Genomic DNA, 13965 nt, shown 5'->3' with positions numbered 1-13965 from the left:
AGTTGGCTCAGTTTCCATCTGAACACCTCTGAACATGCTAAAGTAGCATATATTGTCTCTCTGCTTGTTGGGAGAGCTGTCTATCCCTTTTACTGTTTGCTCTGTTCAAGCATAGTGCCCGCTGCCTACTTATTGGATGAAAAGACTGTATTATCTGACTATTCTGTCTCTGTCTGTGCTCAAAACCACATCCTGACAGGTACAGTATACCAGGATAGCATAGCATAGCATAGCATAGCATAGCATAGATAGATAGATAGATAGATAGATAGATAGATAGATAGCAAACATGTGGCATGGCTTGGCTTCATGAATGAAGATCTAAGAAGGGTCCTGTCCACATCTACTGTAGGCTTGCTGATGGGTGAAGAGGCCAGTTCAAGATAGGCAGGCCTGGCTGCAATGGCTGCAGGGAACTGTCTGTCCTGGGTTGGATACTGCAATGTCACCGTGTTTCCTCCTTATCCTTTTCACCTCAAGACTGGCTCTGCAAGTGTTCTTAAAGGAGGAGACATCTTGGTGAACAGTGTGTCACCAGGCCTCACAATTGGCAGCTAAAGTGGACCACTGGGTATGGTCAGTGTGGCAGGCACCAAGAGATTTCTTCAAGGAGTCTTTAAATCTCTTCTTCCATGCTCCTTTATCCTAGTGCCCAGTGGACAGTTCTCTGTACAGCACAATCTTGGGCAGGCAATAAACCTCCATCCTGAAGATGTGCCCTGCCCAGCATAGCTGTGTCTTCAACAGCATGGCCTCAATACTGGTGACCTTTGCCTGCTCAAGGACTTCAGTGTTGGCACCAAAGTCACTCCAATGGATGTCAAGGATTGTGCGGAGCCAGTGCAGATGGAAGTGCTCAAGTACATGCAGATGGTGCCAGTAAGTGATCCATGAATCCAAGCCATACAGGAGGGTGGTAAGTGCGATGGTGCTGAACATACTAATCTGGGTGCCTTTCTTCAAGTGTTTGTTGTTCCAGGCTTTTTTGTACAGTCTACCAAAAGCACTGTTTGCCTTTGCCAGTTGATTGTCGATTTCGTTATAAATTTTGGCATCTGAGGAGATGGTGCACCCCAGGTAGCTGAGCTGGTGGACTGTCTTCAGTTCTGTCTCACTGATGATGATGATGATGATGATGTTACTGGGAGGGTGGTAAGAACAGCAGCATCACCAGCAAAGAGAAGCTCTCAGATGAGTTGCTCTGGGGTCTTAGTGTGGACCTTCAGACATCTCAAGTTGGCCAAGCTTCCAATAGTGCGATAATGAATGTAGATGCTTCATCGTCATCAATGTCTTCAGTGGCCTGTTGGGGCATCATGCTAAAGATAGTGAAATGCTGCATCCTCTTGCCAACTTTGCTTCACTCCATTCTCAATTAGGAAAGGCTCTGAGTGGTCACCACTGTGTTTGACTTGGCCACGCTGATCTTCATGAAGCTGGATGACCATGCTGAGGAACTTTTGGGGGACATCCTAGTTGCAGCATGAGCAGCTACAGACCTTTCCTGCTCACCGTGTCAAAAGCCTTAGTAAGGTCGACAAGTCACATACGATCCCTTGTTTTGTTCCTGACATTTCTCTTGAATCTGCGTGAGAATGAACACCATGTAAGTGGTGCTCCTGTTGGTTCTAAATCCACATTGACTCTCTGGGAGGTGTACTTCTGCAATGGTGGGTATCAGTCTGTTTAGGAGAACTCTTGCCAGGATTTTTCCTACAACAGAGAGTAGAGTTCTCCTTTGATAGTTAGAGTAGTCTGACTTTTATTCCTATACAGGGTAATGATGACTGCATCACAGAGGTCCTGTGGTAGTTTTCCTTGTTCCTAGCAGCGTATGAAGAGCTCATGCAATTTGGCATACAAAGCTGGGCCTCCATGCTTCCAAATTTCTGGTGGTATTCCATCCACTCCATACAGGGAAGGCCAGAGAAAGCTACATTGTGTGTTTGTAGACCTGGAGAAAGCATACGATAGAGTGCCGAGAGATGAGTTATGGTATTGTATGAGAAAGTGTGGAGTGAATGAGAAGTATATCAGAGTGGTGCAAGACATGTATGAGAACAGTGAAACAGCAGTGAGGTATGCAGTTGGAATGACTGAATGGTTCAAGATGAAGGTGAGACTTCATCAAGGATCTGCTTTGAGTCCTTTCTTGTTTGCCATAGTGATGGATAGCTTGACAGACGAAGTGAGGCAAGAGTCACCATGGAACATGATGTTTGCGGATGATATTCTGATATGTGGTGAAAGTAGAAAGGAGGTTGAGTTGGGTTTGGAGAGATGGAGGTATGCATTGGAACAAAGAGGAAGGAAGGTGAGCAGTAACAAAACAGAATACATGTGCATCAATGAGAATAGAGATGAGAGTGTAGTGAAGATGCAAGGAGTAGACGTAAAGAAAGTTGGTGAATTCAAGTACCTGGGGTCAACTGTGCAGGAAAATGGGGGCTGCGATAGTGAGGTGAGAAAGAGAGTGCAGGCAGGGTGGAGCAGTTGAAGAAGGATTTCGGGAGTCACTTGTGATAGGAAAGTCCCAGCAAATGTGAAAGGTAAGATGTATAAGACAGTAGTGAGACCAGCTATGATGTATGGATTGGAGACCGTACCCTTAACGAAGAGACAGGAGGCAAAGTTGGAGGTGGCAGAGTTGAGGATGTTAAGGTTTGCGATGGGAGTGACAAGGTTGGACAGGATAAGGAATGAGCACATCAGAGGGACAGCACATGTGGAGAGCTTGGGAATTAAGCTAAGAGAGATGAGACTGAGATGGTATGGGCACATCCTGAGAAGAGATGCAGAGCATGTTGGAAGGAGAATGTTGAGGATGGAGCTGCCAGGCACACGAAAATGGGGAAGGCCAAAGAGGAGATACATGGATGCGGTGAGAGAGGACATGAAAGTGGCAGGTGTGGTCGAGAAGGATGCAGAAGACAGGGAGCAATAGGGACAAAAGATCCGCTATGGCGACCCCTCATTGGGAGCAGTCAAAACAAGAAGATTCCATCCACTCTTGCTGCCTCACCAATTTTCATCTGCTTAATGGCCTCGATAATCTCTTTGAGGGTAGGGATGTCATCCAACTCAGCTTTCACTGGCTGCTGTGGGATGCAGAGAATTGCTGAGTCATGGACTGTGCTGGTGGCACTGTAGAGAGCCTGGAAGTTTTTTGACCACCAATTTAGAATGGATACCTTGTCAGTGAGAAGTGTCTGGCCATCTGCACTGCACAGAGGACCCTGGACCTGGTACATAGGGCCAAATACTGCCTTTAGGGCTTTATGAAACCCTCTGTAGTCACCAGTGTCTGCACAAAGCTGAGTTCTCTTTGCAGGGTTGTTCCATCACACATTCTGAATTTCTTAAAGCTTGGACTGGAGGATTCTGCATACAAGGTGGAAGACTGTTTTTTTTTTTTCAGGACAAGATGGTTGGGCAAGGTGGGCCAGGTAAGAGGATCTCTTCTTCACAAGCAATTCTTGGATCTCCTGGTTGTTTTAATCAAACCAGTCTTTGTTCTTCTTTGTACAGAACCTTCTGCAGACGACTGCAAAGTAGCAGTTTTGAGGTGGTTCCAAAGAGTTCCTGGAGAAGGGTCTATAAGACAACTAAAATCCTTGAGCCTCAGCTGGAGGTTTGCCTGGAAGTCAGCTTTCACTTCATTTGATTGAAAGTAGCTGAACTGAAACTTCTTCCTTGGAGCACCTCCTTTCTTTGGCTTGGGATTGAAGTGTAGACTGAGTTTGCAGCGGACAAGGTGATGGTCAGTATGACACTCTGTGCTGGGCATGACTTGAGTGTATAAGACATCACAAAGGTCTATCTGGCACACCAAGATGTAATCAATGAGGTGCCAGTGTTTGGACCAAGGATGCATCCAGGTTGTTTTCAGACTGTCTTTCTGTTGAAAGATGGTGTTTGTGATGATTAAATGCTGCTCCATGCAAAACTATAACAGGAAGTGCTTGTCACTGCAGTTTCCAACACCATGTTTGCCAAGTGCTCCTTTCCAGGCTACTGAATCTTGGCCAACTCTGGTGTTGAAGTCACCAAGGATAAAAACCTTGTCATCTGCAGGGATGCTCTGTACAAGGTTGCATAGATCAGTGTAGAACTTGTACTTTTCTGCAGGATCCACTTGGAGAGTTGGAGTGTACACACTGATAAATGTGGCATGCAACTTGTTGCGAAGTGGGACATGCATGGAGATAATTCAGTCAGTGTGCCCCTGTAGGCAGATTTTCAAGCTTGGAGGCAATGGAGTTTCTGACCATGAAGGCTATGCCTGAAAGGTGACACTCAATCTCTGGTTTGCCTGACCAGTAGAAAGTGTAGCCAGCATCATGCTGTTGGAGACTGCCTACTCCTGGGAAGTGAATTTGACTGTGAGCTGTGATGTCAATATTCAGTCTTGACAGTTCATGCACAACTAGCACAGAATGTCGTCCTGGACAACCACTGTCTGCTGTATCCAATATGCTTCTGATGTTCCAGCATGCAAGCTTGAGTCCTTGTGCACCTTGTGAAGCAGGTACATACTATTTTCATTATTGTTGTTTGACCACATTGAAAGATTCCCACTGGCCATGGCTGGTCAACTGGGGGTAAGGAAACAAGCTTTGTTTAGACCACCTTTTCAGGCCCATTGTCATTTGGAGCAAGTAGTGCTATCCCTTAAAAAAAAAACCTGCTTGGTCAGTCAAGCTACTGCTGAATGATGTCATTGTTTCCAGGGTCAACATTGGATGACCAGTGCCCTGACATGCCTACATGCAGGATTGAAGCTGTAGCTTCCAGTGGCATCTTCCACCTGCCATTTTCACCCCTTTCCAATTGCTGCAGGACTTGAAATGGATGTGGTTGGAAGTTGGGGGAATGGGGTTGGCTGTAAATTGGGTGTGTCCTTTGGTCTGCGCAAAGGAATTTTTTTGGTGGAGTTCAGTTCGCACAGCACTGACCCCACCCTTTACATCTGGGGTTCTTCTGCCATAGCCTAGCTAACTGGGACAGCGAGGTCCTTGAGTTGTCAGTTGTACATCAGACTGTCCTTGTCCTAGCCTCAACAACCTTCCTCGAAGGCATGGGGGCAGTAGGTTACTTTTAGTCTGGCCTCTATCCATTGACCTCTCTGGCTTGGATGACCCTACCAGGAGCTTAAACTCCTACCAGCATAGCTCTCAGGGTCACTGAGGCACAGAAACCCCATCACCACAATAAGATAGAAACCCGCAAAGTGCCAAATTAAATGTGGCTTGTCTGAATGTGACTCCCAGTGATATTATTTTGAAATAGCACATAAAAATCATGAGCTTCACTTGTGACCCTGTTTGTAAATCAAGTGACCCCACATGGGCTCATGATCCCTTGTTTAGGAACCCCTGTTCTATGGGATTTTTCTTGTACCTTAAATATTTAAGACTGTTTTTGATAAAGTTAGTCCAGTATTAGTAGTAGTCCAGTATTACACTTTTTGTGCATTATCCAGTAAATCCAATCAGTATTTTAAAATTTTATGAGAACTCAAATGCCACTTAAATTAATACATTAAATGCAATTAATAATACATTTCATCAAGTTACATTCCAAGATGGCGGCGCGCACACACGCAGCGGCTCCTCTCTGTCACGACAGAACGGTGTTTTCATGTTTTTTGTGTTTTAAAACAGTGTGTATCTGTTCGTCTTTGTCGCATCCATCAGTCTCAAGGCACACATACTCCCGTGAGTTTCTGCTCGACATCCGCAGAACTATGTTCACGGATATAAATCCAGCAGATGTGGAAGTGCTATGCGGCTACGGTTTGCTCCGGAGGCCTGCTCAAGCACCGACCCCCACTCCTGCATCCAGCCCACAGTGGAAGCGCCACAGGCGGAACAAGCGGAAGCAGAAAAGAGGCAAACGCGGAGGTATTTGAGCTAGGCTAGCGGCTAGCCCTCGCCGGCCGGCTATCCCTACCATCACTCTGGCCAACGTACGCTCACTGGTCAACAAGCTGGATTATGTCCGCCTGCTCCGCTCATCTTTTAAGTCTGTGAGTGAGTGTTGTGTCCTTGTGTTTGTGGAAACATGGCTTAATGACAGCGTCCCGGACTGTGCCATTCAGCTAGCCCGGCTAACATGCTACCGGTCAGACAGAGCACTAGTCGAGGGGGGGAAGACTCACGGCAGAGGACTCTGTGTTTATATCAGTGATGCCTGATGCCGTGATGCTGTTGTGGTCTGCAAACACTGCTCACCTCTGGTGGAGTTTATGATTATTAAGTGCCGGCCATTCTATCTGCCGAGGGAATTTACAGCCATATTGCTGGTAGCATTATACATCCCTCCCGGCTCCAATAACAACAGGAGTGAAGCACTGAATGAACTCTATCAGCACATCAGTGAGCAGCAGACAGCCCACCCAGATGCTTTCCTCATCCTGGCTGGGGATTTCAACCATGCAAACCCCAAAAGCGTGTTTCCAAAACTCTATGGACATATCAACTTTCCTACATGTGAAAACAATACTCTGGACAATGTTTACACCATGCATAAAGATGCCTACAAAGCCCTACTCCTCCCCCACCTTGAGGCCTCAGATCACTCCACTGTTATGCTAATGCCAGCATACAGGCAGCTGGTTAAAGTCACCAAACCAACTAAAAAGCAGATACGTGTGTGGCCAGAGGGGTCCTCAGAGGCACTCCAGGACTGTTTTTCCACCACTGACTGGAGCATGTTCAGACAGGCGGCCACCTACTCCACACCACACCACAGATCTCCAGGAGTACACGGAGACCGTCACTGCCTACATGAGGAAGTGCATGGACGACGTTACGGTCACCAGAACCATCTCCATTTGGGCCAATCAGAAGCCATGGCTGACAGGGGAAGTCTATAGGCTCCTGTGGGCTCAGAACGCCACCTTCAGAGCTGGGGACGAGGTGGGCCTGAGGACAGCTAGGGCCAATCTGTCACGAGGCATCAGGCTGGCTAAGAGACAGTATTCCAGGCACATTGCTGACCATTTCAACGACAGCAGAGACACCAGGAACCTGTGGCGGGGGATTCAGACCATCACAGTCTACAAGCCCTCGCCACAGACCTGTGACAACTCCACATCTCTGCTGAATCAGTTGAACGACTTCTTCGCTCGCTTTGAGGCAGACAACAGCACCACAGCACAGAAGACCCCATCACCTCCCGGCAACCAGGTGTTGACGCTGTCCCCAGACAGCGTGAGGAGAGCTCTCAGGACGACAAATGCACGAAAAGCCCCAGGTCCTGATAACATTCCTGGTCGTGTCCTGAGAGACTGTGCCGAGGAGCTCACAGATGTCTTTACAGACATCTTCAACATCTCATTGAGCCAGGCTGTTGTCCCCACATGCCTCAAAACCACCACCATCATCCCGGTCCCGAAGAAGCCGTCTCCCTCCTGCTTCAGTGACTACCGCCCTGTCGCACTCACTCCCATCCTCATGAAGTGCTTCGAGCGGCTAGTCATGAGGCATATCAAGTCTGCCCTCCCCCCCGCCCTGGATCCTTTCCAGTTTGCATATCAGTCCAACCGTTCGACCAATGACGCCATCTCCACTGCCCTCCACTCAGCCCTCACCCACCTCGAGACAAAAGGCTCGTATGTCAGAATGCTGTTCATAGACTTTAGCTCAGCATTCAACACAATCATTCCTCAGCAGCTCATTCACAAACTGGACCAGCTGGGACTCAACACCTCCCTGTGCAACTGGCTGCTGGACTTCCTGACGGGGAGACCACAGACTGTACGGGTCGGCAGCAACTCCTCCAGCACCATCACACTAAACACGGGGGCCCCCCAAGTATGTGTGATAAGCCCCCTCCTCTTCACTCTGCTGACCCATAACTGCACACCAACATCCAGCTCAAATCTCTTCATTAAGTTTGCGGATGACACGACTGTGGTGGGTCTCATCAACAATGGCGATGAGACAATCTACAGGAGTGAGGTGAGCCGCTTGGCCATGTGGTGCAAGGACAACAATCTCCGTCTGAACGTGGAGAAGATGAAGGAGATTGTTGTGGACTTCAGGAGAGAGCACACCCAGCATGCTCCACTATCTATCGATGGTGCTGCAGTGGAGAGGGTGAGCAGCATCAAGTTTCTGGGTGTGCACATCTCTGAAGACCTGTCCTAGAGCAACAACACCACATCACTGGCCAAAAAAGCCCAACAGCGTCTGTACTTCCTCCGCAAACTGAGGAGGGCAAGAGCCCCGGCCCCCATCATGCACACTTTCTACAGAGGCACCATCGAGAACATCCTGACCAGCTGCATCACCGTGTGGTATGGCGCCTGCACCGTGTCCTGCTGCAAGTCTCTGCAGCGCATCGTGAGAGCAGCTGAGAGGATCGTTGGTGTCTCTCTCCCTTCTCTAATGGATATTTATAACTCCCGCCTCACCCGCAAAGCCATCAGGATTGCAGGTGACCCCACCCACCCATCTCACAGCCTCTTCAGCCTGCTGCCGTTGGGGAGTAGACTGCGGAGTCTCCAGGCCAAAACCAGCAGGCTCAAGAACAGTTTCTTTCACCAGGCAGTCAGGAGGCTCAACTCCCTCCCTGTTCTGCCCCTCCTCCCCCCTCTGTCCCCTGCCCCAGATTCTGCTCGCACACCCCCCTTCAGCATCTGACATGTCATCCTCAGAGTTCCCCCCAACACACACACACACACACACACACACACACACACACACACACATACATACATACATACATACATACATACATCTCATCATTCATTAACACACTGAACTCAGGGACTGCACATTTCACTTTACCTCACTCATTTGCACTATTCCGCACTACCTCCAGTGCCCTTGACTGTTTGGTTATTTGAACCAATTTATGTATGTGTGTGTGTGTGTGTGTGTGTGTGTGTGTGTGTGTGTGTATATATATATATATATATATATATATATATATATATATATATATATATATATATATGAGTGTTTAGTCTACGTCTAGTTCATATCTAGAGTGTTTATACTGTTTATATTGTCTGTTTGAGTGTTTAGTCTGTGTGTAGTTCTTATCTAGTGTTTACACTGTTTATATTGTCTGAGTGTTTAGTCTGTCTTGTTCTTATGTAGTGTTTATACTGTTTATTTATACTGTTTATATTGTTTGAGTGTTTAGTCTATGTCTAGTTCCTATCTAGAGTCTTTATACTGTTTATATTGTTTGTTTGTTTGTTTGTTTGTTTGTTTTTTTCAATTATTCTATTTTTATTTATTGCATTGCCTGTTTGCACTGTGGGTCAGAGAGGACTGATATTTCATCTGTGCTGTATGTTGAGCATGTATAGCATATTTGACAATAAAGTTGACTTGACTTGACTTGAAGTTGGTTTTAGACATAGAAAAGTCAGAATAAAATGGGTTAATTGACCAGTTGATTAGGTTCATTTTTCCCTGAAGCTGAGGCAAGTTAAGACTCATGATTATTTAATCACACAATTATTTAGATACATGATAGTCCTTTGGGCATACACCTTTCTTATCATTTCAGTTGATAAAAAATGATAAGAGATGCCCTTCCCTCCTGCCTTATTTTTCTATACCCCATTGTACCCTAACACAAGCTGCCAACAAATCACAGGTTTTCATATCATTCCCAATACCTTGAATCTTTTATCTACCTGCATAACATTGTAAGCTGCCTGCCATCTAAGTGAAATATTGCAAGTAAGTCTCATCTCATCTCATTATCTGTAGGTGCTTTATCCTGTTCTACAGGGTCGGAGGCAAGCTGGAGCCTATCCCAGCTGACTACGGGCGAAAGGCGGGTTACACCCTGGACAAGTCGCCAGGTCATCACAGGCATAGACACAGACAATCATTCACACTCACATTCACACCTACAGTCAATTTAGAGTCACCAGTTAACCTAACCTGCATGTATTTGGACTGTGGGGGAAACCGGAGCACCCGGAGGAAACCCACGCGAACATGGGGAGAACATGCAAACTCTGTACAGAAAGGCCCTCGCTGGCCACAAGGCTTGAACCCGGACCTTCTTGCTGTGAGGCGACGGCGCTAACTACTACACCACCGTAAGTCAAATGATAATAACGTTAATGGTCCTAAATGAAGAACGACATGGCCTGTATGAAAAAATGCAAAGTGGACCAGGAAAACCATCAGTTCAAATCTGACTGGACTTATTTTACTAGACCACACCAATGCTAAACCGGCATGCTTGATATGCATGCAGACTGTAGCTGTCTGCAAAGTATCCAGCCATCCATTATCTGTAACCGCTTATCCTGTGCAGGGTTGCAGGCAAGCTGGAGCCTATCCCAGCTAACTATGGCGGGGTACACCCTGGACAGGTCATCGCAGGGCTGCCACCTGGAGACAAGCAGCCATTCATACCTACGGTCAATTTAGAGCCACCAATTAACTTCGCCTGTATGTCTTTGGACTGTGGGGGAGCACCCGGAGGAAACCCACAGACACGGGGAGAACATGCAAACTCCATACAGAAAGGCCCCCGTCAGCCACTGGGGTCGAACCCAGAACCTTCTTGCTGTGAGGCGACAGTGCTAACCACTACGCCACCGTGCCGGCCTGTCTTCAAAGCAGATAATCTAAAATGGCACTTCAATACGATGCATGCTGCCAGTTTCAATGCCAACTACCCTGCAAAATCAGATCAATGCAAACAAGAAATAGCAATGATATGCAGTGATATGTAAAATATATGTTGATATGTAGAAAGGTTGACACACTTATCTTTGCCTTTTCCTGCTGTGTGCCATTTGCTGTAGTGCTGTTAATAATTGTGTTTTTGCTATTGGGATTATCAGAATACATTCCACACCTGGGACCTTTTGAACTACTGCTCCTTTCTAATTGTCTTCTCTATATTTGGTCTTTATATGGCCGATATAAATTAAAATGCTTTTAGCTTGAGTCAGATATAAAACAATGTTTATGTGCCAGGATGTTCATTTTTCATTGCTGGTGGCTGTGCAAATGTATATAAGGACATTTAAATAGTTAAATGGTTGTCTTTGGACTTATTTTGTTTTCAGGAGTGCTTTTTCTTTTCTTGTGTAACCCTTTGAGAAGCCCAGATCTAAATTATTACTTTGACAAACTTCTACTACTACTACTACTACTACTACTAATAATAATAATAATAATAATAATAATAATAATAATTGCAGCAGCAGCAACAACATCATCTGCACATAAATCAACTTCTCCTGGCACAATAGAAAAAAATCCTGGATGTTTTGGCCCTTGGCTTGGTGCACTTCACATACTTTGGCCCTTGAGAAAAACTAATTGGGGAACCCTGCTGTAGTGTATGATGACAATACCCACAATAAACATGCAATATTAGGGCTCAACATTAACTTTTTAATCCACTTTTCCAGTCGGACAAGCAGCAAGATTATTAACTTGTCCTGACCATAACCTTTTTATTCCTATGTATTTACTAGTTCAGTGAAAAGAAAGTGGTTAACAAAGTTTATTAAAAAGCAGGTATAGTCATGATAATCATTATGCTTTAATGATTTATAATTTTTCAATAAAACTCAAACTACTACTACTACTACTACTACTAATAATAATAATAATAATAATAATAATAATAATTGCAGCAGCAGCAGCAACATCATCTGCACATAAATCAACTTTTACTGGCACAATAGAAAAAAATCCTGGATGTTTTGGCCCTGAACTATTTACTAGTTCAGTGAAATGAAAGTGGTTAACAAAGTTTATTAAAAAGCAGGTATAGTCATGATAATCATTATGCTTTAATGGGTTATAATTTTTCAATAAAACTCAAACTTTAACTGTAACAATAAGCAAAAACTATCCAATGTCCCATTATGGTGCATGTGTTGTAACCCAACCTGATATGCAATTTTAAGAGTTAGACTCACCCAAATTCAAAGCTTCTGGAGGAAATAAAGTTAAATCTTGATTAATCCAGTAAAACGTGAAATATAAATTAATTTAAAGAAATTAAACTGAAATAAAACAAATTGGACATGATAAGGGTGACAATCACATTGTGAATGAAAACAAACTGGTAGTGAGTTCAGCACTGTCATAAAATTCCCGTGAAATATTTTATGACCTTTGTGATCGTTAATGTGGTGAAGATTCACCACAGATAATTATTTTATTGAGGTATTTGATTGCCATTTCTCTGATTTCAATGGATACAAAGTCTAATAATCTATAATTAGATATTACGATGTGGTTATTTTTACATACGCACCTGCTATACTCAGCTACCCTGGAATTTTGTAAACAATAATACAGCCGGATTGAGGTGATTGAAATAGTTTTGTTGGAACTTTATTGATGTAACTCTTGAATAATTACTATAAAAATGGTGATTTCCAACAAATGTCCAATTTGTCCTGTCAGATAGGCAGATGCGGATTTGACTTGTCCAGACCAAACATTTGGTTGTCCCTGACAGTTGAACTACCATTAATATCGAGCCCTGAATATACTGACCTGACAGAGCAGAGTGAATCTTTGCTTGTCCTCTGGAGGACTGCCGCGGGCTCCCGGATACTCCCAGTCTAGATCCAGACCATCAAATCCATACTCTCTGAGAAAGCTGATGGAGGACTGGATGAATGTATTTCTGTTTGCTTGTGTGGACACCATTTCAGAGAATCTGGACACAAAGAATGCAGTCTTGTCTCTCTTTCCTTTTTTTTTACTTTTGAAGAGATTTAACAAAATATTTTACAGCAGAACAATGAAAAAAACAAACACTTACTGAGTTGAACCAAAGTTCCATCCTCCAACAGCCAAAAGTGTCTTCAAGCTTGGATTACTGTTAAATGAATTCGTATCTAGGATTAGCAAATCAGTTTTAAACCAGAGTATAAAATAATTTACCTAAAAGAAGAAAACCTCACCTTTGCTTCAGACTATTGAATGATCGGTAGAGAGTCTCATCATTCCCCGCGGAGGTGGCCAGCTGATTTGAAGAGTTAATCTTGGAAAATGCGTAGATCAGATGTGTGCACAGGAAGGGATCAATGTTGGTAGGCACATACTTTGCCAGATCAGATCTGTACTGGGCCCAATTGGTGAAGTAGCATATTAGCTGATAGGTTGAACCTAAATTTTAAACAAAATGTTTCAGTATGTTGAGTCTGATTTGATAAGAAACAGTGAAACAAATATCTGAAATAATACATAGGAAAAACTCACCAAGATGAATAAATAACAGGAAAATGCCTGGAAAATAAAACAAATATAAAATTCACTATTCAAACACACAGCATACAAATATCAGATAACACAATTGCCAAATGTTAATGAATAACACGATAAATATCATCTACCTGTGAGCAGAATCAAGCTTGTCATTGTGGCTGCAGTTCTACATTGCACACCTTTCCAGTGGAAGCACAATCAGAAGTATACTGATTTTTATTGTAGTGATGTACCTGAATGTTTGAGCAGTAACCAATCGGCAGTGTCCTATTTACATAACCTGTTTGCATAGGAGGAACTGATAAGGTGAGCTCATTATATCTTGCAGACTTTATGACTTTCAGTTTATAGGCAGGGACAACTTTGTTCTCATCTCATCTCATTATCTGTAGCCGCTTTATCCTGTTCTACAGGGTCGCAGGCAAGCTGGAGCCTATCCCAGCTGACTACGGGCGAAAGGTGGGGTACACCCTGGACAAGTCGCCAGGTCATCACAGGGCTACAACTTTGTTATTTTGGGTTTTATTTGCAATGTTTATTTGCAAACCAAAACAGTGCACACCCATTTCCTCTCTTGTAAAAGCCACATTAAAGTAGTGGCTGTTTCTTAAATCTTGGGAAACTTGTCACACAAAGCTGGTGGGGATTTAAGGGGGGCACCCCCCCCCCCATGCAAAAAAAAAAATTAGTATTGCAGATACCGAGATATGCCCGCCTTTTTAAATTTAATTTATAAGGTTTA

General features: G+C 44.4%; 1 protein-coding gene across 2 annotated transcripts in view; it reads right to left on the bottom strand.

Moving 5' to 3' along the window:
- The window catches only part of LOC132896916 (acidic mammalian chitinase-like), a 29317-nt gene extending 15911 nt beyond the window's left edge, over positions 1-13406 (bottom strand). For both annotated transcript variants that reach the window (XM_060938079.1, XM_060938080.1), the window contains exons 1-5: positions 13352-13406; positions 13218-13244; positions 12920-13124; positions 12778-12834; positions 12507-12672 (exon numbers count right to left, since the gene is read on the bottom strand). In XM_060938079.1, the coding sequence (XP_060794062.1) occupies positions 12507-12672; positions 12778-12834; positions 12920-13124; positions 13218-13244; positions 13352-13376 (480 nt within the window). In that variant the 5' untranslated portion in view covers positions 13377-13406. The remainder of the gene's footprint in view (positions 1-12506; positions 12673-12777; positions 12835-12919; positions 13125-13217; positions 13245-13351) is intronic.
- Between the last annotated feature and the right edge of the window lie 559 nt (positions 13407-13965).

Source organism: Neoarius graeffei, chromosome 13, assembly GCF_027579695.1.
Source record: "Neoarius graeffei isolate fNeoGra1 chromosome 13, fNeoGra1.pri, whole genome shotgun sequence".
NCBI lineage: Eukaryota > Metazoa > Chordata > Actinopteri > Siluriformes > Ariidae > Neoarius > Neoarius graeffei.
Note: the sequence above shows the minus strand (reverse complement) of the source record. Positions and strands in the feature narration are given on the sequence as shown.